This window comes from Ochotona princeps, chromosome 6 (genome assembly GCF_030435755.1).
Source record: "Ochotona princeps isolate mOchPri1 chromosome 6, mOchPri1.hap1, whole genome shotgun sequence".
Lineage (NCBI taxonomy): Eukaryota > Metazoa > Chordata > Mammalia > Lagomorpha > Ochotonidae > Ochotona > Ochotona princeps.
The window spans coordinates 3,904,854-3,928,874 of record NC_080837.1 but is presented as its reverse complement, the minus strand read 5'-3'; the positions used below and the strand labels follow the sequence as shown (position 1 = coordinate 3,928,874).

The following is a 24,021-nucleotide window of genomic DNA, read 5'->3' as shown; positions in this document are numbered from 1 at the left end:
TACTAGAAGGCAGGGATGGGCCTTACGAACGCGGGCGAGCTCTAGGGCGCCATGTGCGCCTGGGAGGGCACCCTCAGCCGCTGGGGCGCACCTGCTGGCCTCGGCTCACTTCCGCCCCGAGCGGGGAGGAGCCCGCGGCGGCCGAGGGGCGGGGCCTCGCCCGTCCGTCCTCCCCGCGCACTTCCGGCAGGCGGCGCTGGGGGCAGCGGGGATTCCACCCCGCGCACCCCGCGCACCCCGCGCACCCCGCGCACCCCGCGCACCCCGCGCACCCCGCGCACCCCGCGCACCGCGCCCGGCCGGAACCCGGCGAGCACCGGGCGGGCGGGCGTGCGCGCGATGGCGGGGCCCGGCTGGGGGCCCCCGCGGCTGGACGGCTTCATTCTCACCGAGCGCCTGGGCAGCGGCACGTACGCCACGGTGTACAAGGCCTACGCCAAGGTGCGCGCGGCGCCTTGGGGTGTCGGGCCATGGCGCGGCGGCCGCGCTCGGACCAGACGCGCGCACCGGCTGCCCCGGGGCCTCCGTGGCCGCCGAAGCCGCGGGGTCTCCAGCCCGAGGCCGCCCCGGGTGGGCTGGGCGGAGTCTAGGCCGCGACCAGTGAGGAGGCGGGACTGGGACTTGGCCGTGCTAGGTCGCTGTGGGGCTGGGAGGGTGGGGGTGTCCGGCCGGGGGAAGCCCACCCTGCTAACCGGGCCTGGGTCCAGGACCCCTTCAGCACGTGGGCAGAGTCCCAAGCCCCCGTCCACCCTCTTCCACACCCCAGAAGGACACACGCGAGGTGGTGGCCATAAAGTGTGTGGCTAAGAAAAGTCTGAACAAAGCGTCAGTGGAGAACCTGCTGACGGAAATTGAGATCCTCAAGGGCATCCGACACCCCCACATCGTGCAGCTAAAAGACTTCCAGGTGGGGTCTGGGCTGGGGGCTAACCCCAAAAAGGGGGCTGGGGCAAAGGGGACCTCCAATCTTCAACCCACCTTTCCTCTCCAACCCGCAGTGGGACAGCGACAACATCTACCTCATCATGGAGTTTTGCGCAGGCGGGGACCTGTCCCGCTTCATCCACACCCGCAGGATCCTGCCGGAGAAGGTGGCCCGGATCTTCATGCAGCAACTGGGTGAGCCCCCTTCTTCCTGGGCACTGGTCAGGAAGCCCTGGCTAGCATGCTTGGCTGATGCCTTCTGCCCAGCTCGGTCTTAGGGCCCCCAGAGCCTGGATGCTGTGAGAAAGGTGGGGGGAGGGAAGGAGACTTAAGGCAGCAGGCAGAAACTCTGGGAAAACCCTTAGAATTGACCGAATCCTGTGCCAGCTCCTGTGAGCTCAGGGAGGAGCAGAACGGTGGGCAGGAGACACTCCTCTGACCTGGCCCTCCTCTGGGTCTTGCTCTTCAGCCAGCGCCCTGCAATTCCTGCATGAACGTAACATCTCTCACCTGGATCTGAAGCCGCAGAACATTCTGCTGAGCTCCTTGGACAGGCCGCACCTGAAGCTGGCGGGTAGGTGGCTTGGAGAAGGCGGTTATGCTGGGGCCTGCCCGGGGCCTGGGCGCCCGCCGCAGCCCTGGCTCTCATAGGGCTCTCTGTTGAGTTATCAAACACGGACAGAAACTCCAGAGCTGTCTGGGCCTTTCTCAGGTACCCATGCTGGCATCCAGTGGCTGCAGTGTGGGAGGAGTTAAGGCTCAGTGTGCGTGTCCCGTTTTGGGGTTCCTTGTGGAAGCAGGCCAGGGTTAGGGGTAAGAGCAGTAAGTAGGTGCAGCCTGTGTCACTGAAGGTGTTAGGCAGCATGGGGCGGGGCAGGCAGGGGCTGTGGCCCCTGAGAAGACTGGAGGGGGAGAACAGGTCAGCCAGGAGGTAGAGCCTCCCTGTGTATCGCCATAGTCCAAGTATCAGATGGGTTTCCTGGGAAGAAGGTTCCAGAAGGGGATACCCAGGAGGGTCAAGCTAGGGAGGAGGGCAAGCCGGGGGCAGGCGCCCTCCTTCCTGGCTGGGCTCCTGGGAGGTGAGCAGGTGCCAGGAACACTGGCATTGACCCCTGTGTGCTGGCCTATCGTCTGCAGACTTTGGCTTTGCGCAGCACATGTCCCCGTGGGACGAGAAACACGTGCTACGCGGCTCCCCCCTCTACATGGCACCGGAGATGGTGTGTCGGGGGCAGTACGATGCCCGTGTAGACCTGTGGTCCGTGGGGGTCATCCTGTATGGTGAGACCCCCAAACTCCCACCCCACCAAAGTGGGGCCTTACTGGGCTTCCCCTGACTTTGCCAACCTGGAGGTTGGGGAGGTGGGTCTGTCCAGCTGTGGGCGGGGCCTGGCCTGCCCCCCCCACGCCCCCTTCAGCTTCCCCTCTCCCTGGCATATACAGAGGCCCTGTTCGGGCAACCGCCTTTCGCATCCAGGTCCTTCTTGGAGCTGGAGGAGAAGATCCGGAGCAGCCGGGTCATTGAGGTGGGTTTCAGCAAGGTTGTTGGGGCTGCTCTGCACTTGGATTTGCACCTGTGCAGACCTCAGCGTGGGCTCTGGTCTGCTCCAGGGGCCCAGCTCAGCTCGCATGGCCAGTGCAGGGGAAGGCCAAGTTGACCTGGGCCCAGCTTCCCCCAGGGCATAGCCTGGATGGGGGGAGGGAAGCAGGACCCTCATCAGGTTTTCCCCCCCGGAAAGGGCTGGGAAATGCCTCCTTGGACTGCCTAGTTCCTCCCAGCGTGGGTTCTCGCAGGGCCTGGGACTGGAGGCCAGGGATCGCAGGGTGATGTGTGCCTGTCCCCCACCCCTGGTCTGGAACAGCTTCCCTTACGGCCACCGCTTTCCCGAGACTGCCGGGACCTGCTGCAGCGGCTGCTGGAACGGGACCCCAACCGCCGCATCTCCTTCCAGGACTTCTTCACCCACCCCTGGGTGGACCTGGAGCATATGCCCAGTGGGGAGAGCCTGGCCCGAGCCGTGAGCAAGCGGGAGATGGGGTAGGGAGGGGGCAGGAAGGGGGTTGAGCTGGGCCTGGCCCCCACACACCATGTGCCTGTTGGTCAGAGTGCCCTGGTGGTGCAGGCTGTGAAGAAGGACCAGGAAGGGGACGCGGCGGCTGCATTGTCACTCTACTGCAAGGCCCTGGACTTCTTTGTGCCTGCCCTGCATTGTGAGCAGTGGGCAGCACCCTGTGTGGGCGTTGTGGGAGACCAAGCAGGGTGCATACTTATGGAATGCGGTGTTTGTCGGGGAGGAGGTGGGGTACTGGGGTCCCCACCCTGCTGTCCCAGACACCTCATACCAATAACGCCTTCCACAGACGAGGTGGATGCACAGAGGAAGGAAGCGATCAAGACGAAGGTGTGTGCAGGGGTCCCCCATGCAGGCAGGTGGGGGCAGGCACAGGGAGAGGGCCAAGGAGGATGTGACGCTCAGAACCGGAGCTTCCTCTCAGTGATTGATTCTGCTGAGGCCTTGGCGGTGGGAGCTGGGCAGGGTGGGGGCTGCAGCCCTTCCTCAGCACCTTGCCTCCCACAGGTGGCTCAGTATGTGTCCCGGGCCGAGGAGCTCAAAGCCATTGTGTCCTCCTCTAATCAGGCTCTGCTGCTCCAGGGACCCTCCGCCCGCGACCTGCTCCGAGGTAGGGCTTCCTCCCCTCCCCTCCCCGGCTTGGGGTAACAGGAGCAGCAGGTTCGGGTCCATGCCCTTCACCCTGAGTTTTGTCCCTTGTCCCAGAGATGGCCCGGGACAAGCCACGCCTCCTGGCTGCCCTGGAAGTGGCTGCTGCTGCCATGGCCAAGGTCTGTACCCAGTGAGGGGGGTGGGAGGTGGTCCCAGCAGGGGTCGCGGAGGAACCCTGGCACAAGCCTGATTTTCCTGATGATGTCCCCTGTGTCTCTGCAGGAGGAGGAAGCTGGCGGGGAGCAAGATGCCCTGGACTTGTACCAGCACAGCCTGGGGGAGCTGCTGCTGTTGCTGGCAGGTGAGGCCCCACCCTGTCCCCACCCCTGGGCACCGGGCTATGCCCCCACCCTCACCAGCTGCCCTCTCCCTCTGCAGCGGAGCCCCCAGGCCGGAGGCGGGAGCTGCTTCACACTGAGGTGCCTGCTGGGTTGAGAGGGTTGGGGCTTCATCTTCCCCTTGCTTGGTCTGCTCCTGCTCCTGTCTGCGGTGGGGAGGGGGGTACACTCAGGTTCCCTGTGGAGCCCCCACCCTCAGGGGGCTCCAAGTCTGGCACATCCATCTACTTGGTGAGTCAGCAGGGATGGGGCGCAATCACAAGTTGCTCAAGTCAGGCCATGGGAGCCCAGCAAGGGGCTGCTGCAGCCAGGAGGGCTTCCCGGAGGAGGGGTACAAAGGGTGCTGGATGGGAAGCCCCTCCACCCGCATCACTGGCCTGGGCCTATCTCCTTTATGCAGGTACAGAACCTCATGGCTCGGGCTGAGTACCTGAAGGAACAGGTCAAGGTAGGCAGATGGGGCTGCACCGGGGCACACACAGGTCAATGTGGGCACATGGGGTTGTGCTGAGGAGGCACACTGGGGTCAAGGTGGGCACATGGGGCTGTACCAGGGCATGCACAGGATCAAGGTGGGCACACGGGGCTGTGCCAAGGAACACACAGTCATGGTGAGCACATGTGGCTGCGCTGGGTCACGGAGCTGTGGCTGCCCGGCCAGCCCACCCATCCTTCCCTGTGCCTTTCCCACACAGATGAAGGAGTCCCGCTGGGCAGCAGAGAGCCTGGACAAGGAGGGGCTGTCGGAGTCTGTGCGGAGCTGTGAGTGCTGCCCTGGGGCTGCCCCCCATAGGGGAGGGCTGTGCGAACTGCTGGTGGTCCTGGTGTGGCCTCTCTGGCCAGACACCTGGGCCTCAGGCCTCTCCCTCCCCTCCTCTCCCCTCTCCAGCTTGCACCCTGCAGTGACCCTGCAAGCCTGGACAGGGAGACTGATGCCCAGGAATCAGTACCCCCTACAAGCCAGGAGTGCCTCGACTGGGCCCCTCTGAGACACTCCCCATGTCCCCAGAGTCTACAGCCTCACTCGGGGCCCCCTGGCCTGGCCTCAGCATGGGGCTGGACGCCACAAGGACACTTTCCTGGGAGACCCCCGGGCCTTCATCTCACCTTGCACTTTTGCTTAGGGCGCCTCTGCCCCAGCCTCCAGCTGCCAGTGGGCAGCAGCGCCCTGGGCTGCCCCTTTCTGGTCTCCCTCTTACACTGGAACAAGGCCCTTCAAGACTCCTCAGGGACCACCCCACAGTGTACTCAGCCCACAGCCCTGTCGTCTTCCTGAGTGCTGGCCCAACCGCCAGCGCTGAGCACTGTCAGTGCTCCTGCGGACAGGGAGTCCACTCCCTTCCCCGGGGGTAGGTCCCTCCCATCGCCGGGCCCTCAAGCCACCATTGGGACATGGATGTAGGGGACCCAGTGCAGCCCTCGGCTTGCTCGCAGCACCCTGGGCACGCCCCTTCCCTCTCCTGGGCTGACAGGGACAGGGCCAGGAGTACAGTTGATCGTTTCTCTATTAAATTATTTTCTGTACTTGTGTGTGTGTCTCTTCCTGCCTGGGAGAATAGGAGAGGTGGACCCTGTTCATAAGCTGGAGCTCGGACAGAAAAACCTGGGGACACGGAGATGAGGCTGTTGGGGTTCCCTGGGCTCTGCCCCAGCCCTTCTTAGCCTGTACTGGTCAGAGCAAAGAGCTGAATTGGAAGAAGGGCATCTTTTGGAGTGTTTTGTACTCATACCCAAGGTCCCAGAGAATACCCCCCAACCAAGAGACCATTTCCAATGGGCTTTGCCCTAACCCCCCCAGGTTGGTCTAGCCTGGTCGCTGGGGGGCAGTGTGGAGCAGCATCTCCCAAGGCGGGGAGGGGGGGTGGGGGATGGTGAGCACCCAATCTCTCAAGCCCAGAGTTCAGACTTGAGTAAATTCAGACCTGGAGCAAGGCTCATTGCAGCAACCTGCTGGAAATGGGCTGGACAGAGGGGGTTTGTGAAGGAGGGAGAGGAGAAGAGAGGAGAGGGATGAAGACCTGGTGGGATGCTGGGCCAACAGGGAGGGGATCGGAGGGGTGGGCCTGGTTGGGCAGGGGTGATCGCTGGGGTGGGGCTTGAGGCCCACAGGAACTCTTCTCACTGGCTGCAACACATTAGGAGTGCCCACTCCAGGAGCGAGGTGGATGCCATCCCCTCTGCCCTCCTTACCTTCAGCTGACCGAGCTCAGAGTCCATGGAAGGTAGAGGCCCCATGTCCCAGGAGCCCACCTGTGCCATCCTGGCTAGGAGGAGATCATCTACAAGGCCCCCAGTATGGGGAGCTGGGCCTAAGGGAGGGACAGGGACACACCACTGGCCACTTTCCCCAGGTCACCCAGACGCACAGAACCCCATGACTGGCAGCCAGGCATGGAAGGCTCCCCCCACGCCTGCAGACCCCAACAGGTGGCCTGCACACTCCTTTCCTTCACTGTTATCCCCAAGGCTTCACAGGACTCTGCCAATGGTGTGGCTGGAGGCTTCCCACCCCAACACGAGCAGTTTCAGACTGGGGGACAGAGGACAGACCAGATGCTCCCCTTCGCAGAGCTGAGCATCAGCTGGGTCAGCAGGCAGTGTGGGCAGCCCAGCTCAGCGAGTAAGCAAGCCCCAGATGTCCCCCCAAGCCTTCTGGGACCCTGCGGGTGAAGGACCATCTGGCCATAGGGATTGGCAGACCCTGGACCATGTGAACTTGGGTTCTTCCTGCCACACACACCCTGCTGCTCTGTCTGCAACCTCCTTCCCATGGGTAAACCAGACACCCTGGAGCCCATGGACGCCACAGACCTCCCCAAAATCCTCCACCAGGCAGAGCCACAGTCCCTGAGATGCTGGGGACCCAGGCAGGTGTCAGCCTGCTCTGTAAGAACATGGAGGAGGGCCGAGGGTTTCTGCATTTTCTGTGTTCTTGTGACTCCCCCAAACAGGAGGAAGGACAGATTAAGTGCAAACCCTTGGTGTCTTAATGGCAGAGTTCGGACACCATGAAAGGGAAGTTTCAGTAGCAGGTAGCTTTTCTGACTGTCTTGTGTCACAAGGGAGGAGTAGACCATTGGGGAGCAGGGTGTTGAGGTCCAGAGGGGAGGGCAGGTGGCAGAATGTTTAAATTGTTGCTTGGGAAACCCACAGGCCAAATCGGGGTGCCTGGGTTCAAGTCTGAGCTCCGTTTTCAAGTCAACTTCCTGCTGCTGCACTGGGAGGCAGCAGGTGACGGATTAAGTAGCTGGGTCCCTGCCACCCATATGGGAGACCCAGAGTGGGTTCCTGGCTCCTGGCTTCCATTTCATCTAGTTCTGGATTGTGGATATTTGGGGAGTGGACTTGCAGAGTAGAGGATCTTTCCCTTCCTCCCTCTTTGCTGTTCAAATAAACAAAAATAGATTTGAAAAAGAGAGAGTGAGAGAAAGCAGCAGCAGAAAGAGGAGAAAGCAGGAACCTTTGGGTGCAGTGCCTGAGGGCTTCGGAGGGGGACAGGTCAGCCCCCAGCCGGGGGCCGAGCTCCAGCCCTGGCTCTCCCAGATGAGAGACCCAGGGAGCAGGGGTGATGGGCAGAGAAAGCAGGCAGGAGGCACGACCTGGCCAGCAGAGCCAGGCACCCCACAGCCTGTCCTGTCCTGTGTGCCCAGGCAACCATCTCTGTGTGGCTCCCTGCGTGCTGTCCCCCTCCCCAGCCCTGCCAACCACAGACATGGAAGGGGCTGTCCAATCCCATTAAACAGAAGGTGCCTGGGGCGGTGGTGCTGACGCGGCCTCTCCACTGACGTGGCTCAGCAGCCTCGCTGTGGCCCCGCCTGGCTCAGGCCCCGTCAAGGTCAGGAGGGGTTTGTTGGTGCCCACCGGGGATGCCTGAGAGAGAAAGGGGCCCAGGGTGACAGCTCAAGCTGCCCTGTCCTTGTCTTGTGTCCTTCGGGGCCCTCTCATCCTCCTCCTGCCCTCCACTGCCCCAGCACTGGCTCTGTGTTCCTGACTTTACCCAGAGTAACCCTAATGGGAACTTGCCGGTGAAACCTGGCCTGGGCAGGTGTTGGCGCCAGAGACACTGGCTGCCTCCCTACAAGCCGGCACCTGAGCAGCAGGCCGTGGTCCCAGACCCTTTTATGGGGGATTGGCGAGGGGACTGGTAGCACCTGCTTCCTGCTGTGGGCCCCACTGCTTGGGCAGCTGCCGGCCCCCAGCACAATGACTGAGGGGAGACTGGAGCCCTGTCCTGCTTTGGAAGACTGAGTTGCACTTTATTGGTGAACAGTTGCCAGGGCTTTACAATAACTGTTGATCCTCCATGACGTGAGATGGGGAGGGCTAAGTGGGCTTCTAGGAAAGGGTCTCTAGGTCTCTGCAATCGTGTTGTATCTCCTGTGTCCAAAACAAGGAGTGGGCCAGGCACAGTGCCCAACATGGCTTTGGGGTGAGCTGTGACCCTCCCTGTCTCATTTGATGCCCTATGAGCAGCCTCATGTGCTCCCACCCCAGGCTTGGCCTGGGCTTAGTCCCTGCACCTAGAGTCTGAATAACTTGTGGGGGGGATGCTACTGTAGTAGGGGAAGAATAGGGGGGGTTCCTAGCCCTGAGGACAGCTCCCTCCAGATAATGGCAGCTGAGGGGATGAAAGCCACCCCTCCCGGCCAGGGGACGTCCACCCTCCCAGAAGTGGGAAAGAAGGGAGAATGTCAGCATGTCACAGGATTCTTTTATTTTTCACAGAGCTGGAAGAAAGGAGACTCCAGCTATGGAATCTGGAGAGAGCTCTACAGGAACAGAAACTCACTGGGCCCTGGGCCCAGATGGGGCCCGGGAACCGCCTGGGCTGCTGTTCTGTGCCAGCTTCATCCTTGGCTCTGCGCCCCTCGCACAGCAGCGCCCAGCCTGCTGAACTGCCGAGGCAGCCACTGGAGGACTGTGGCTGCAGCTGCCACCCTGACCAGGAGATGGGGAAAGGGGGCCATGCCAGACCTGTCCCATGCATTCCTATTTTACAGATGGCCAAGGGAGGCCCAGAGGCCTTTTCATGTCTATAGAGGATGCCTGTCCAGAGCCACTGCAGGGGGGTCTATGTGTTGGTCTGCAGGGGCTGTGCCCAGGTCCCTGCGCTCCAAGAGTGACCAGAAGGCTGGCCTGGGGGCTTGGATCTGACAGGTTCTGGGTTCGGATGGGCAGGGGAAGCAGCCTCCCCAGGTGGGGTTCGGTCCCCCAGGGGGCTGAGACACACTTAGAGCACCACCCTCTCTGGACCATCCCCAGTGGACCACCCCAGTTGGGGGTAGGGAATGTGGTCACATGATGTGGCACTTCTCAGCTGACTGCTTGAGGTCCCCCAGTGTGGTCTGGGCCTTGTCCTTGATGGAGCTGAAGTCCACGCCTGGGAGGCTGGCCAGCTGCCCGAGCACGGAGGCTTTCTCCTCCTCCTCCTCTGTGTCCTCCTCAATCATCTTGGCCAGCTCCCGGGGCAGCTCCACATCTCCCCCTGCTATCTGGATCTGGCTCTCGTCCGTTTCATTCTGCAGGGAAGAGGGGAGACAGGGCTGTGAGTGTTGGAGTTGAGGGTACAGGAGGGGCCCAGACGGGCTTCCTGGCCCTGAGCTCTCAAGCCCCACATTGCAGGTGGGAGCTAAGCAGCTGATGTCATTGAGAGCACAGAGGACCCAGCAGGTCACCTGCCAGCTGAGGGGCGTGACGGATGATGGCCTGTCTGTCCATTGCTCACCTGTGCTGGAGCCTGGGCCCTTTCAGTTCTCACGATAACCCTGTGAGGTGGACGAAGACATTACACCTTACAAATTAGGACATGGGTGCTCAGATGGGTCAGCAACCTGCCCAAGTGTGCAGGCAAGTAAGCTGGGAGCTCAAGCCAGAGACCCCCAGTGCTCGTTCCCACAGTTGTGACCACTGCACAAGACACTCCACTAACAGTTCACTCCACTTCCCTATTCTTGTGATGGAGGGGACCTAGGGGCATCTCCACCCTTCCCTGCCCCCTGCCAGAGGCTCCCCAAAGCTGGGAACCCTGTGTGGAGCCCAAGGCCTGGGCCACAGCAAGTTCAACAAAATGAGTGTGACATCTTCCAACCTGGATCACCTGTGCCTGAGTTCTGTCCTTCTGGTCCCCCTCCAGGCCAGTGTAGATCTGGGCACGTGGAGAGGAGGAGTGGCCAGGACCTCTCCATCTGTGGCCCTCTACGGGTCCAGGCCATGCATGGCCTTCTCCCTTACCCAGGCTGAGAGCTGTAGAGCTCAGGGTCTGGGGTGCCCCTGGCAGCTGTGCCCACTTACCTTGGGTAGCCGGTACTTATCCCGGAAGTGGCTCCGCAGAGTGGCACGTTCAGCCTTCCTTTGGGCAAACTGTGCATCCCGTTCCATCCTGCAGCATACAGAGCAGGGGTGGGTGAGGGTGGACAGCATAACTATCAGGGTTGAGTGAGATACCACTCCCCACCCCAGGCCCACCTGTGCATAGCCAGGGCTCTCCAGCCTGGCTGTGGGCTCTGTGCCTGTCCTAGTGTCCATTGTCCCACTGGATGGAGCCAGTGGGGGCATCAGTTGAGCTGGCCACTGAGATAGGAGTCCCATGCAACTCCCCACCTACTCTGTCCCTTCCTGCCCTGTCGAGCTGTGCCCGGGGCCAGGCCAGGGGTGGGTGGGAAGTATTGAGGATAGGCTTGAGTTCATCAGCACTTTAGGGATTGTCCTTCGGGAAACATTTTGCAACTTAATGCAATGTTTTCAGGATTAAGAGGTGTGACAGCTGGCCAGTGTTTAACAGGGATGAAGCAACATGCTAGGCAGTTGGCAGGTGTCAAGTCATTCACACTCTCCATCGCGTAGGGTGGATAGTACCTCACTGTCCAGAGAGAACAGGGGCAGACAGGCTGAGGAATTTGCCTAATGTTACCCAGAAGATAAGAAAAAGTAACTTCAGGATTTGAACCTCAGCAGCATAGCTCTGAGGTCCTGTCCTAATAAGCCCCTTCCCACTCTCCTGGCCTTGTTCCCCTGCCCCAGCACTGGGGGAGGGGAGCACAGACAGTTTCCCTGCCTCATAGTGACCCCATCCCAATATCAGCCTCCCATGGCCACGAGCTCCCTGTTCCCAGTTGGAAGACAGGCAGCTGGGACCAGATCGGATTAAGGGATTACTGGTTCTGTAGGCAATGCATGTGCGAACCCCTCCCCCTTAGCCCCCATCCCAGACCCCCTACTCCTCCTGAGCAAGAGTGGGATCTGGAGCAGGGTCGTGCAGTTGAGATGGGTTGACTCCGGGGGCAGCATGGAGAGTGCGTCCCAGCCCCAGCTAATACCATCTTGTAAAGTGGGTTGAGGGCTCAAGGCTGAGCCGGCGGGAGGACGGAGCAGGGGTCACTAGAGCCCGGAAGGGTCCCCACTCACTTCTCCTCCACCAGTTGTCTCTGGTACTCCTCATACTCTTCTCGGCTCATGCCGTGTGCTTCGGCCGCCGACTTCTCCCCTTCTCCCTTGTCCTCGCCGCCCCCCAGACTCCCCGTGAGGTTCTTCAGCTGGCCGCCCACCATGGTCTTCACCATGAACGCCATGGTCCTCGCGGGGCCCCGGGAGCCGGCCTCGTCCGCACCTGCTTCAGCACTGGGCCGGCGGACAGCGCCCGCCGCGCGCGCTCGCTGCCCGCCTCCGCCCCTTCCCCAGCGGGGCGGGGGGCACGCACGGGGCCGGGCAGCGGGGACCACGTGCCCGCGCCCCACTCCCGCCTCTCCCACGTGCCTCCCTCAATGCCAGCTCCGCCGGGCGCCGCCGGCGGCGCAATCGGGGCCCGCGGTGTGTTCCTGGAGTGCCTGTCCCGGGCTCCCCGACCCTGCCTCCGACGCCTTCAGCTGGGAGATGGGGTAGCAGCCAGGCGACCCGGTTCTCCCATTCCCCGTATTTCCCGATTCCCCTTATTCCCCTCTCCCCACCCAACACATACACCCTGCCCCAACAGCAGTTGCCCAAGGAACTTGGCCAGAGAATGGGAGAGAGACTGGCTGCCCCAGGCGAATCCCAATTAAGGCTGCGGGGGTGGCCTTGGAGCTGTGGGCAGAGGCTTGCCGCTGGCAAAGGTCAGCTGGGACCCTGAGCCCCCTGCTTTTGGTGCCTATGGGGTCCAACTGATACCCAGCCTGATTGCAGTTAGCTTAGCCCTGGGCCTCCTTGCTGGCCAGGAGCCCACACCTCGCTCCCAGCCTGGCGGAGGTGGATGCCTTTGGGAGAGATTAAGGGAAGCTTGGAAGGTCAGTGACAGTATCACAGCCTGGGGATCCAGGAGATCACTTTTAATAAGGCGGGAGCTTGCCAAAAGCTGAGGCGTGAGAGGCAGCTGGGCACACAGCGGATTCAGGCAGCGGAGCACCGCCCACTTGGTTGTGGTCAGGCTTGGGAGCTGGGGTTGAAAGGCTGTCTCCTGAGAGCACCGAGGGCCCCCGCTGGGTGTAGGGCAGGGCCCAGAGGAAGGGCACCTCTAGACAGACACTCCCGGAAGCGCTTGTCCAGCTCCTGTCTGCAGCCGGAGATGGGGGCAGGGAGGTGGGCAGAGAGAAGGAAGCTGAGTCTCTGTGCCATTGGAACAGAGCCCCCAGCTCTCACCTCCTTCACCCCACAGCCTCTTCCGTCTGTGACCGTCCTGGGCACTCCCCTTACTGCTGTACATAAGGCATTTCAGATCTGTCGCCTGTCACTCCGTTGCTCCTGCCCAAGCCTGTGACTGTGGCCAGCTCGTGGCCTCAGAAGCTAGACACACTTTGCTACACATTTGGGATCACCCAGGACCTTCCTTTCTGGGGCCCTCTGTGCCCCAACTCTTAACTGATGCTTATTTACTCAACAAACACCCACTCAACACACATACCTCTTCATTTCACACACTGGCTCCTGCCCTTTGCTGCAAGACTTGCCACTGTCTATGTCCCCCATGCCTTTTCTCACGTCTGCGACCCCACCCCCCGCCCCTGCCGCCATCCCATCCATCGGCAATCTCCTTGTTGTCACATGGTGGCCCTTATCAAATGTCCCTGATGTCCCCGGGCTGGGTCCCAGTGTCCTGGCCACACACTGTGCAAGTGCCCGCCCATGAGCTCCATGAGGGTAGTACACAGACACAGACAGGGCAGGGGCTAGCCTGGGCTGCTCCCAGCCTATATTGTTTGGCTCCAGCCCCCTACGGCATGCTGAGCAGCTAGCCGCCCTCTGGGCCTATTCCACAGCCCAGGACCAGAGATGCCTGGCTGTGAGCGCAGGAAGGCCTGCCCAGGGAGAGCCTACCTGAAGTGCAGGTAGCAGAAAAAGCCCACGGTTTGGGTGACCAGAAAGAGCAGAAAGACTCCAGGCCGCAGGCATGAGGAGGCCCTTGGGCGCCCACCAGGGAAGCGGGGGGTCTGGGATGCTGTTTTCTGAAATGGGCAAAAGCTACAGTCCTGCCTGGCTCCACTTCTTACCCCATAGGAGGGAGGGGAGCCTGAAATCTGGGCGGCGAGGGGTCCCGTGTTGCTCTCCCAGGCTTGGGGGTGGGGGGTGGGGACTGCCCAGGCTGTTGTCATCCAGAGAGCCTGAAGAAGGGGTGGCAGACAGAGCCAGCCGCCTCTCCCACCCCCACCCCAGCTCCCACGGCTCCATCTGTGGGAACAGCTGGGAAGAAGGCCCAGGGCCTGGGATCACAGGGGTGCGGGGAGGAACAGAAGCCCACAGCACCAGGCAAGGGGGAGGGGAGGGGAGGCAGCAGGTGCTGCAGGCAGGGCTGTGGGCTGGGCCTCCGGGAGGGGGCTTTGTGGCTTCCTCACCACCACACCCCGGAGGTCCTTGTGTAGGAGGCTGAGGGTCTGCTCCAGCTCTGAGAAATGGTGTGCGGTGCCCAGGGGCAGGAAGGACCCCCGGGCACTGGAAGCCATCAGAACTGCCCGGTTCCTGGCAAAGTGCAAAAGGAGGGAGCTGCATTCAGACAGGCTATCCCTAGGGGTGGGCCCTTTTGAATTCACTCCATACTTTCTTTTTGGACCCTGGGTCAGCTTCTCGCTTCCCTAGGGCTGCCAAAACAGTGGTCCCAGCCCCAGGTTTCCTGGGCCCTCTGCCTCCTCCCATCTGTCAATACCCTTGTGGGGGGGTTGGCCTCCAGCCACAGGGTCCACACCATGCAGGGGATCATCTGTCCTTGTTCCCGGAAGGCCTGTAGACAGCTCTAGGGGGTGGGCCCACAGGGACTGGCTCCTCCCACTGGACCGACCTTGGTCCCCCACTCTCTTCCTTCTAAGATTGCTTCAGTGTCCTGATACCCCTTGGAAGCTGGGGAAGCAGTTGCTTTTGAACTTGGCCTTTGAGGACCTTAAACTTAGCTCCATTCAAATTCAGGTCAGCTCAGCAAATCTCCCTCTACCTCCAACCCCTGCCAGGGGGCCAGCCAGGCTTTGTGCTGGGAAGTGAGGAAGGGGGTTGGGGAGGGAGAGGAATTCAGGCACAGAAGGGAGATGGTGGACCTCACCCTCCGCCCCCTCACCTGGGTCATCCTCCACCTGCTAGTCCCCTGCCCTCACCTCATCTCTTGCAGGGCCTGGAGCAGAGTCTGCTGTGCAGAGAACAGGGTGCTGAGCTTGGCAGAGTCCTGGGGGTCGAGTAGAAGGACCAGCCTGTTGCCTAGGGCCACAGCCATGGCCCTTGCCTTCTTGGAGCCCCCCCCACGCCCCCCAGGGGCATCAGCCCATCTCCTCATTTTGGACACCTGCAAACTTCAGGGGCTGCTAGAGTTCCCCCCTCCAACCCCTCTCCCCAGGGGTCTTCATACAATCCCTTTCCTTCTTAAAAGTAGTGCTGCCCCACCCCACCAAGGGAGATCCCTTTTCCCCAAATTCTTCTCCCATGGTGGCATCCAAGGTGGGGCCATTGCTGACGAAGCCCTCATGCTTGGGTCCCCATCTTGTGACCTGGAACTGAGGGCGTCACTCTTGGAGGTAGACAACAGAATCTAGCAGGAGGGGCTCTGGACTGTGGGCCCCCACTCTCCCACCCTCCCGGCCACACACACACACACACACCAGGACACTGGGGAACGCCGTGGAGCTGCCAGAGACCAGCTGGCCTCCCTTGCCTGTGCCCTTGCCTGGTTCCTACCACCTGGGCCGATGCAGCCCTCAGGCACCCTCTGGGCTGGGTTTATACTGGGGGAGTAGCTGGGCCAGCGGCAGCAAAACCACCCAAACGGGGATTCCGGGTGCAACTGAGCATGAAGCTAGCTGTGTGCATGCTGTGTGCTCCGTGCAGATTAGCACCTGGTCTATTTCTGTCACTTGCCTGCGGCCCCCAAAAACCTGACCTCCCTCGCTCTCCCGGTGCCAGCTAGGGACTCCGTGGGTATTCCAGTGCATGGAGGCGCCCTCCCACACATGCCCTGTTTCCCTCTGCCTGACCTTTTCCTGATTTTTGTATCACCTGTTCCTCTCCCAAGCTTGTCGGAGCCCAGCCTACCCAGTACCCTTGCCCCAAGCCAGCAGGTGGGGTTTTGGTCGCTCTGGGGGGCAGCTCACCCAGCCGCCTTCTGGCTTGACCTGGCCTGGAAGGCCCAGCTGCTGCTTCCACTGTCTCTCAGCCTGGACCAGCTGTTCCGAGAGAGCCCGAAGGGCCTGCAGGGCCTGGCTGTTTCTGCTGAGGGTTTCCTCCAGCTCAGGCAGTCTTTCCCCTGGGGGTTGGGACAGCCCAGGGTCAGGCAGGCAGGGGTGCAGGGTGAAAGGTGCTGAGTGGGAGGATGTGGGGAGGGGAATCAGGATGTGTAGCTTCTGTCCCTAGCGCCACCCCTGTGTTGCCCTGGGAAACGTGCCTGGAGGGAGGGGTATGTCTAGACCCCAGTCCCCAGGCCTCTCTTTCTCTCCATTGAGTAAAGGGACGCCTTTTCCCCACCACACCCCCACCCTGCCTTACTTGCCCACTCCCTGGATCCTCACCCATGTCCTGGGCTTTGAAGTCCAACTTTGGAACAACAATGTCCTCCCGAGTGCCCAGGGCCAGCCTCGCGCGCAGCCCTTGCAGCTGCTCGGCCAGGCGGAGCTGCTCCGACTCCGAGATGGGCTGTGGGGGATCCTGCAGCAGGAGACTGTAAAGTCCAGCCGGAAGCCCAGGGAGGGGGAGAGGCAGAGGGTGCCTTCCCTAGGGTCCCCCAAGGACCAGCCAAGCACCAAGCCAGTCTCCACAGCCTCTCTCCTCACGCTTGTGTCCCCCCAGCCTCACTTGCTCCCCGAGGCTGTCCTCATGCCCCCGCCCCACCCCACCCCACCGCTGTGCCCTCTGACTTCTGGTCTGGAGCAGGCAGGGCTCTGAGCTGCCAGCCTGGGAGGCCGTAAGAACGAGACCTGGCGCCTGCACTTTCCACCCAGCACCAGACCTGAGGTCAGCTGGGCATAGGAACTGGAGCGGCAGCTCTAAGGGCTGACACATCCAGGGGTACGGGGGTGAATCACCTCTGGACTTGGTTCCTGCAAGCTGAAGGTCAGGAAAGTTAGCACGTCATGATCATCTGGAAGGCAGAGAGCAGGTGCGGCCTCCAGCCAGCAGCCCCCACCCTCCTGCCCACCCCAGGCTGCTCCCGGACCCCTGCGCTGGTCATGTTGCAGGGCAGGTGTGAGGTAGGGCGAGCAGTGGGCAAGAGTGAGAGCTCACTCACATGGGGAATAACAGGTGGCTAGGGAGCAGTTGCTAATACCGCCCCCCCAACACCTTTTACCTGCCTGATCTCATAGAAGCCCTACCTGCCAGGGTGCCGGTGGCTGCTGAGACTCCAAAGAAGCCTCCAGAGGGCAAAAGCAGGGGCCCCACATCCACGCAGAACTCTTCGGGATCATAGGGGGTGAGGCCGCTGTTAGAGGATACCTACAGAGGGCCAAGGAGAGAGGGGTCCGAACCGCCTGGAAGCTAACTTGGGGTCTCCCAGGAGCTACACACACACCCATCACAGTGTGTGCTAGGGCACCCCTCGTGGGGATCAGCTTGTGTGTGCTAGGGGCCCCAGACACCTACACGGTGTAACACACACCTGTCTTCTGCACTGCCCCCCTCCATAACCCCTGCAACAGCAGAGGGGGTTACCCACTCACACGCAGTCTCTGCTCCCAGTAGGTGATTCGCACTCGGAAGGGGAACGGCCAGTTGCGGAAGTTCCGGTGACACAAGCCCAGCACCCGGCTGGCTCCGTCCCTGTGGGCACTTGGGAAGTCCAGCAGGGTCAGCAGCTTACTCTGCCCAGGCCTGCAGTGCCACCCTCCTTGACCGTAGGGACTTGGTATCGGTGGGGGACATGGACCTGGAGTGGCTTTCCAGTGTCCCACAGAAGTCCGGGGCAGCCCAGAAGAAAGGGGAGGATGGGGGTGCCTCCCTGTGTTTCTCTATCTCCCAGCACCTTGTCTATCCCACTGCTCTTCCTCCCAGGAGCCCCCTTCAGCTCCAGGCTCCCTCTGGGTGGGACCTCTCTCCCTGCCCCTCTGCTCCAAAGGGCCGTTAGCGGGACGTGACCGACAACGTGACCAGCCCTCCCCTAACGGGTGTCAGGGCAGATGGAGAGAAGTGTCGGGGTGCCTGTCCCTGCAGCCCTCGGCCAGCAGGGGGCAGCACGGAATGGCAGGCTGTCCCTGGTCTGTCCCTAGGTTTGGCGTGCACTGTGTGACCTGGGGCAGTGGCCTCAGCCCTCTGAGCCCGCCCTGGTGTTCCTGCCTTTATGAGGAGGAGGAGGAGGTTGACATTAATTGCAGTGACCTCCTAAAGATGTGACCAGGGTTAACCAAGCTGGCCAGGGGAAGGCGTTGGGCACAGTGCCAGGCTACCAGCAATTATCCTAATTGTTATGAGCCAGCCAGTGGAGTGAGGAGCGAGCCAGGGGCTATTTGCTGAGACGAACAGACAAACCGGCTCAGCTAGGGCTGGGGAGGGTGGGGATGCCACGCCAGCTGCGTCATCTCCCAAGACTGGAGATGGATGGTGCCTTTGTGGCACTGTATGTCCGAGGGCAGGTTGCTTGCCTTCTCTGGGCCTCACTGTGCCCCGGGATGTGCCAGGGAGGCTCCTAATCCCCACTTACTGGCAGTGACAGTGGCTCTTGGGTGTGAAACCCTCACCCCAGACCTGCCCCTGTGGTGCCCCTCCTCCCCCTGGGGACAGCCCACAGCTCAGAGGCCAGTGAGAAAAAGGAGGGTAGCTGGGATTGTGAGGGTGGGAGTGCCTGGGGTTGTGCCAGCCTAGCCCCTTGGTCGGGGGGGTGGGTCCTTCCAGGCCCTTACCTGGACTGTGCACTGGGGCTGCGGCCGTCTGCAACCAGCACACGAATGACAGGGCTGTCCTGTGGGGAATGCCACCATCAGCCGAACTGGGGGTGGGAGGTGCAGGTGGGGGGACAGTGGGGGCGGGGCCTCCACTCACCTGGGCATCCCCGGCTGAGGATTCGAAGAGGATTCCTACGCCGTCCCACTCGGCTGGCCCCCCAAGGATGGGGCCTTCTTTGCTCCTTTCTCGAGTGTACCACACGGCCTGCAGGGGCCCCAGTCCTCAAGTTGGGGGTCATCTCCAGCTCCCTGCCTCATCCGCACTCAAGGACCCCGGGCTAGGAGTGGCAGGGGTGGGGTGAGGGGGCACTCACCATGCCCTGCGTTCCTCGGCGCCCTGGCCCTGTCACCCTCAGCTGCACCTCCACCTCCCAGGACGGGAACAGGACAGGGGCCCTGGTCCACACGGCGCCGCGCCGGTCCCGCAGGGAGGGCACCAGGCGCACTTCCTCCAGGCCCAAGATGGCATCTGTTGATGGCACAGCTCAGGCCCAGCCCCAGGTCCTCACTCCCACTGGCCTGGGCTGAGTTGCGGGCAGAGGGCATGAGGCAGCAGCAAGGCTGGCTCTGAATGAAGGCTGGGGGGTTCCAACATCAGAGTGGCTGGGGCCAGCTGGTCTGGCCACAGGACTGTGGGATCTTCATCTTCATAGGGGAGAGAGCTGGAAGTTTAAAGCTAAGGCAGGGGCTAGAGACCCTTTCCCCTCGTGTCCCACCGCGTTGTGGACTTGGCGAACCCTTCCCATTCCTTCAGCCCTGGGAATGCAGCCAGGGACAGGGACGTGTCCCACAAGGCCACACCCGGCTTCCTGTTGGAGGGGACCTGAGTGGGGGTGGCAAGAGCCGCACCTTCACCTCCCAGTGCCCCTCCTCATGTGCAGGAGCCTCACTCACTTGGACCTGTGTGTTTGAGCTTGGCACAAGGGGCACCAGACAGGTGTCGCGAGGGTGGTTGCTAAAAGACCGGATCAGTTCACTTAATAGACAGGGTGGTTGTGCTGGGTGACCTTGGCATGGCACTGAACAGCCAGGAGGGAAGCAGAGCACCCTGTGAGAGGCTGCCCACTTCCGTCTCCACCAGTACCGCAAAGGGCCAGCCCTGCTCCCTTGCCAGCCCTGCTCCTGCTGGCCTGGAGGGTCTTCGGGGCTGGCCTCAGGCAGGAGTCATATCTGTCCCCAGAACTCGGCAATGCACCGACTGCAACACACAGCTTGGCTGTTGTTTCTCTGCCTGCTGGGAGGCTCTAAAAGCAGCAGCTTATTTCCCCAGCCCTAAGCTCCAGGGAGTCACCACCAAACGTTTTGCCAACAGGAAGATCTGGTGGGAAGCCGACTCGCTAAGTCGTTTCAGACTGTGCCCCTGTGGGTTGGACACTCCTGTGCCTGCTTCTACTCTTACCTCCCCACCCTTGTGCCCCGGCGCAACTCCTAGGGAGGGAGAGAGGCAGACGGGAAACTGAGGCTTGGAGGGGGGAGATAGTAGGGTAGGAAGTGAGTCTGGGAAGGGTCTTTGAGCAGGGTCTGGCTCCTTTTTGCACCTACTACCCAGAGCACCCAGGGCATGGCCAATCCCCCCGCTCCCCCGGTCCTCACCTCCATGGTGGCTCCAGAAGGGTATTCCAGCCCCAGGAGGTGACCATCTTGGTCCTTTGAAGCTGAATTTGTACTCGAACCTGCGGCGTGGGGCCCGCCTCCCACCAGGGCCACAGAGTCCTGGGAGCAGCAGCAGGAGACCAACCAGCAAGGGCACTGGCCCGCGGGTCCCCAGCATCATGCAAGGAGCTGCGGTAGGAGCCCCAGGTGGCTGGTGGCTGGGAGGCCGGGGAGGGGCTCCTGGGGCTGGGCCAGGCCGGGAGGAGCTGGAGCCGGAGCTGGGCACTGGCCAGGGGCTGGGTTCTGGCCCTCACCTCCCTCCACCTCTCCTATGCACACATCCTGTTCCTTTGTGCCCCCTCACTCCTTTCCACAGCCTGATCCCTCCCTGACATAAGCCCAACCCACTACCACCCCCAGCCAAGGCCACCTGGCCATTTACCCTGGGCTCTGGTGGCCGGGCCAGGGGACTCAGGGATGTAACCCCCCTGGCCAGTGCTCCCTCAGGGGTGGGTGGTGACCTCTGCATCTTGCCTCTTCCCACCTCATGTCCCGGCCTCCACTTCCCCTCCCCCACTCCCAGTATTTATCCTTGCCAGCACCTGATCTCTAAAATAAGTACATGCCATGAAAACAGGGAGGAGCAGGAGGCAGCGCTGTGGTGCAGACGGCTAAGCCAATGCCTAGGATGCTGGCATCCCATATTAGAGTGCTGGTTCAAGTCCCGGCTGTTCTACTAATGTTCCACGGGAAAGCAAGAAAAGATGGTCCAATTTGTTTGGGCCCCTGAACCCACATGGGAGACCTGGATGAAGTTCTGGGCTGCTGGCTTCAGCCTGGACCGGCCAGATGAGTTCAAGGAACTAGTGGACAGAAGATCTGTCTTTACCCCTCTTTTTATGCCTTTCAAATAAATAACTGAATGAATTTTTAAAAGAGCAAATAAATGCAAGGCATGGGTCTTGTTTAGAACTTATATGTTCTGAAAAGCTATTTTTTTAAAGATTGATTTGGGCCTGGCGCAGTGGCCTAGCAGCTAAAGTCCTCGCCTTGAATGCGCTGGGATCCCATATGGGCACCAGTTCTAACCTGGGCAGCTCCACTTCCCATCCAGCTCCCTGCTGTGGCCTGGGAAAGCAGTCGAGGACGGCCCAAAGCCTTGGGACCCTGCACCCGCGTGGCAGACCCGGAAAGTTTCTGACTGCTGACTTCAGATTGGCTCAGCTCCAGCCGTTGCACTCACTTAGGGTGCGAATCCTCAGGCAGAAGAACTTCCTCTCTGTCTCTCCTCTCTGTATATCTGATTGCAATAAAAACAAAACAATCTTTAAAAAAAAGACAGACATGACAGAGACAGAGATGATCTTCCAACTACTGGTTCTCTTCCCAAATGGCCATGACAGCTGGAGTTGGGTTAGTCAAAAGCAGAGGCCAGGAGCTTATTCTTCTAGAAAAAGATTTATTTATTTTTATTGAGTAGTCAGATATACAGAGAGGAGGAGAGACAGAAAGGAAACTCTTTCATCCAATGGTTCACTCCCCAAGTGGCGGCAACGACTGGAGCTGAGCCAATCCGAATCCAGGAGCCAGGAGCCTCTTCTGAGTCTCCCACGCGGGTACAGGGTCAAGGCTTTTTTTTTTTTTTTTTCAGGTAGGTAGGGCTGCTTTCTCCCATTTTTTTCATTTTTTTTAAATTACATTTTTGACAATCTTTACATAGTTAATTAGGGTAAAAAGGTTCAAGGGCTATAGGAAAGTGGGTAAGACTATTATTTCCACATTGTTTCCTTCATGTATCTGAGGTAAAGGGGAATATTGAGGGAGAAGCCCCATCCAGTCTTCCACCCACCCAAGGTCCCGGATGTGGGGCATGTTCTGAGATACTTCCTCAAGTGGTTTCGATAGTTCACCAGTTATGAATCGCTGCCAATCTCGCCACTCCAAGCACGATGAGGTCGTTGAAGAATCCACTGATTAACAATAATCCATCCTAGAGTCTCCATTTGTCCAGTATTTCACTGCCAACATATAGCTGAGGTGGTTGATTGACCTGTTCTGTCTTCTGTCTTGGTTAGGGTTCTGAGTCTGGCATTTCGATTGGGGAGATCCCCAAAGAAACTTTATCTGAGGTGTTCCCAGACCAGATTCTTGTATATTCTAGCAAGTACAGGGCCCGGCACAGTCCATCGCCCTGATCAGCTGGTGGTTGCAATTGCTGGGTTGGTTCTGTTTTCAGCCCCGACTTCCACTAGAACCAATGGGTGTTGCAGTCCAGGCTGGTTCTGCCCAGCACACACTCGACCCTCGCATAAACCAGTGGGAGCTGCAGCCTAGTCAGAGCGACCCACAATAATCCCCACCAGACCCGCCCCTACCCTGGTTTGCCAGTATGTGTAGCAGACTAGTCCAGTCTGTCCCACATCCCATTTGGCTCTCATACATGTCGAAGGGTATTGAAGCTTAGTTCCAGTAACCAGCTCAACTATCTAGTCCTCATGGATGTTGAGTGCCTCTCTGTCTAGCCACCCCAACTCCTGTCCTAGTTTTCCTGCCCTCCTGTGGAAGTGGTAACCCAAGAAGGAGGAGCCCACTATTTCCCTCCCGGGTCTCTCCCACTCCCGGATTATGCACTCTCCAGGTAGTTCTGTGGTTTGACTTGACAGAATTATTTCCTAGTGCCAGTTTCTGCCAGCTGATGCTGTGGCTAAGTCCAAACAACCCTCACCTACTCTAATTTTGTTTGCACCAGTAGGAATAATCAGCCCAGCCTGGCTTTTCCCTGATCTAGTCCACATGAGGTGCACAGGTGTTGTAGCCCTGCCTAGTCTGCTCTGCCCCCATCCCAGCCCACGTTCTCCAGTGGAAATAGCTGTGCAGCAGTAGAACCACCCCTTATTCCCCTGCCGGCTCTGCCCCTCCCTTCCTGGTTCTCACGCGTGCTGGATGGGCACTGCAGTCACATCCAGTACAGGCAACCTCACCTTGGCATTCCGTATTGTGCATTGGTTTTTGTCGCGACCTAACCTGGCCCGACCCACACTGTTCTGGTGCTTGGATTTGCCAGTGGATGACGTGAACTGATTCAGCCTGGTCTGCCCCCGACCCATGCCAAATGTATGCCAGTGGGAACTTTCCATGGCCTATTCTGGGCCGTTTCCCTATCATGCTTCTTGCACTTACCTCCAGGGATTGTGTCCTGCCAGAGGAGTTGCCCAGGCTCCTCCATGAGAACCCCTCCCGGTGCCAGGTTTCGCGCATACCAGGGGGTCCATGAGCCAGCCCTACTCAGTCCACCTCCTGTCCTAGCAGGAACAGTGACTTTTCTTGACTGGCCTTCAACCCAAACTGTGGGTCGCTCTGACTAGGCTGAACCCGGGGTTCTTGCTGTTGGATGTTTCAGCCCAGCCATGGCTCGTCCATACCCACATATGGCTCACACATGGCTCAGTAGGGGGTTGAGACCTAGCCTAGTTCATCTCACATCTACCCTGGTCCTCCAGGACACCAGATGGTGTTGGAGTCTGGCCCGGCTCGGTGCGTCCAATCCCAGTCCACACTTGTGCCAAGGGAGACTACAACCGTTTCCTGATCAGAATGCAGCCCCCATTCCAGCCCAAGTGCCCTTTGGTGGGAACTTCAACCCAGTTAGGGTGTCCCCTTAGCTCCCCAACCGGGCCTGTTCCCAGCCATAGATCACGCGCATGCCAGTGGTTGCTCTGACTCAGCTTGGCTCAGCCCCTCACCTGTCCCGGTCTTTGCCTTAGACACTGTGGCTTAGCGTCCCTGACTCACGTAGACCAGTAGGTGCAAGAGCCTAGCTTGTCAAGGGTCAAGGCTTTGGACCATCCTCCACTGCTTTCCTAGACAAACAGGGAGCTGGATGGGAAGTGGGACTGCTGGGATTAGAACCAGCACCCACATGGGATCCTGACACCTGCAAGGTGAGGACTTTAGCCATTAGGCTACTGCGCCAGGCCCCAGGAACTTCTTCTGATGTCGGGAGCACTGCACGTGTGCCCTAAGATGGCGCTGAGACTTCTCCTCCTCCCGGAGCTTGGCGGTACACAGGTTTCAGGAAGTGCCTTCTGATTGGCCTGTAGCTGCATGCTTAGCGCGTGTCTTACGCGTGAT

General features: G+C 60.4%; 3 protein-coding genes across 4 annotated transcripts; 1 reads left to right on the top strand and 2 right to left on the bottom strand.

Moving 5' to 3' along the window:
- The first annotated feature begins 266 nt into the window (after positions 1–266).
- On the top strand, positions 267–5,336 carry ULK3 (unc-51 like kinase 3). 2 transcript variants are annotated; one of them, XM_004594624.2, is made up of 16 exons: positions 267–441; positions 767–907; positions 999–1,119; positions 1,394–1,498; positions 2,062–2,205; positions 2,368–2,450; positions 2,787–2,942; positions 3,030–3,135; positions 3,286–3,326; positions 3,504–3,606; positions 3,702–3,766; positions 3,870–3,948; positions 4,026–4,066; positions 4,386–4,433; positions 4,681–4,747; positions 4,875–5,336. In XM_004594624.2, exons 1-16 carry the CDS (start codon positions 340–342, stop codon positions 4,889–4,891), a joined length of 1,419 nt encoding a protein of 472 aa, XP_004594681.2. In that variant the 5' UTR covers positions 267–339; the 3' UTR covers positions 4,892–5,336. The 2 variants fall into 2 exon arrangements, 1 of the variants encoding a protein (XP_004594681.2); XR_009245570.1 differs by lacking the exon at positions 4,026–4,066 and having other exon boundaries at positions 284–441.
- A 3,907-nt stretch (positions 5,337–9,243) lies between these two features.
- Positions 9,244–11,559, bottom strand: CPLX3 (complexin 3). Its single transcript, XM_004594625.2, has 3 exons — positions 11,390–11,559; positions 10,277–10,364; positions 9,244–9,504 (listed from the first exon to the last, which is right to left on the bottom strand). The coding sequence occupies exons 1-3, from the start codon at positions 11,551–11,553 to the stop codon at positions 9,280–9,282; spliced, it is 477 nt and encodes a 158-aa protein (XP_004594682.2). The 5' UTR covers positions 11,554–11,559; the 3' UTR covers positions 9,244–9,279.
- Positions 11,560–12,379: 820 nt separating this feature from the next.
- Positions 12,380–20,068, bottom strand: LMAN1L (lectin, mannose binding 1 like). The gene is made up of 13 exons (XM_058665269.1): positions 19,891–20,068; positions 18,612–18,766; positions 18,395–18,502; positions 18,256–18,314; positions 17,080–17,179; positions 16,735–16,855; positions 16,447–16,502; positions 15,934–16,069; positions 15,520–15,671; positions 14,533–14,657; positions 13,786–13,909; positions 13,271–13,398; positions 12,380–12,509 (listed from the first exon to the last, which is right to left on the bottom strand). The coding sequence occupies exons 1-13, from the start codon at positions 20,066–20,068 to the stop codon at positions 12,380–12,382; spliced, it is 1,572 nt and encodes a 523-aa protein (XP_058521252.1).
- Between the last annotated feature and the right edge of the window lie 3,953 nt (positions 20,069–24,021).

What these genes read in the sequence shown, in the direction of transcription:
- CPLX3 (XM_004594625.2), bottom strand. Translation starts at nt 11,553, where the DNA reads ATGGCGTTCATGGTGAAGACCATGGTGGGCGGCCAGCTGAAGAACCTC. An exon ending in AGACAACTGGTGGAGGAGAA is followed by an intron (nt 10,365 to 11,389) that starts GTGAGTGGGGAC and finishes TGTATGCTGCAG; the next exon opens with GATGGAACGGGATGCACAGT. An exon ending in ATAAGTACCGGCTACCCAAG is followed by an intron (nt 9,505 to 10,276) that starts GTAAGTGGGCAC and finishes TCTTCCCTGCAG; the next exon opens with AATGAAACGGACGAGAGCCA.
- ULK3 (XM_004594624.2), top strand. Translation starts at nt 340, where the DNA reads ATGGCGGGGCCCGGCTGGGGGCCCCCGCGGCTGGACGGCTTCATTCTC. An exon ending in CGCCCGCGACCTGCTCCGAG is followed by an intron (nt 3,607 to 3,701) that starts GTAGGGCTTCCT and finishes CCCTTGTCCCAG; the next exon opens with AGATGGCCCGGGACAAGCCA. An exon ending in ACCTGAAGGAACAGGTCAAG is followed by an intron (nt 4,434 to 4,680) that starts GTAGGCAGATGG and finishes TTTCCCACACAG; the next exon opens with ATGAAGGAGTCCCGCTGGGC.
- LMAN1L (XM_058665269.1), bottom strand. Translation starts at nt 20,068, where the DNA reads ATGCTGGGGACCCGCGGGCCAGTGCCCTTGCTGGTTGGTCTCCTGCTG. An exon ending in AGCCACCGGCACCCTGGCAG is followed by an intron (nt 16,503 to 16,734) that starts GTAGGGCTTCTA and finishes TCTGCCTTCCAG; the next exon opens with ATGATCATGACGTGCTAACT. An exon ending in TCAAGCCAGAAGGCGGCTGG is followed by an intron (nt 14,658 to 15,519) that starts GTGAGCTGCCCC and finishes GGCTCCAAGAAG; the next exon opens with GCAAGGGCCATGGCTGTGGC.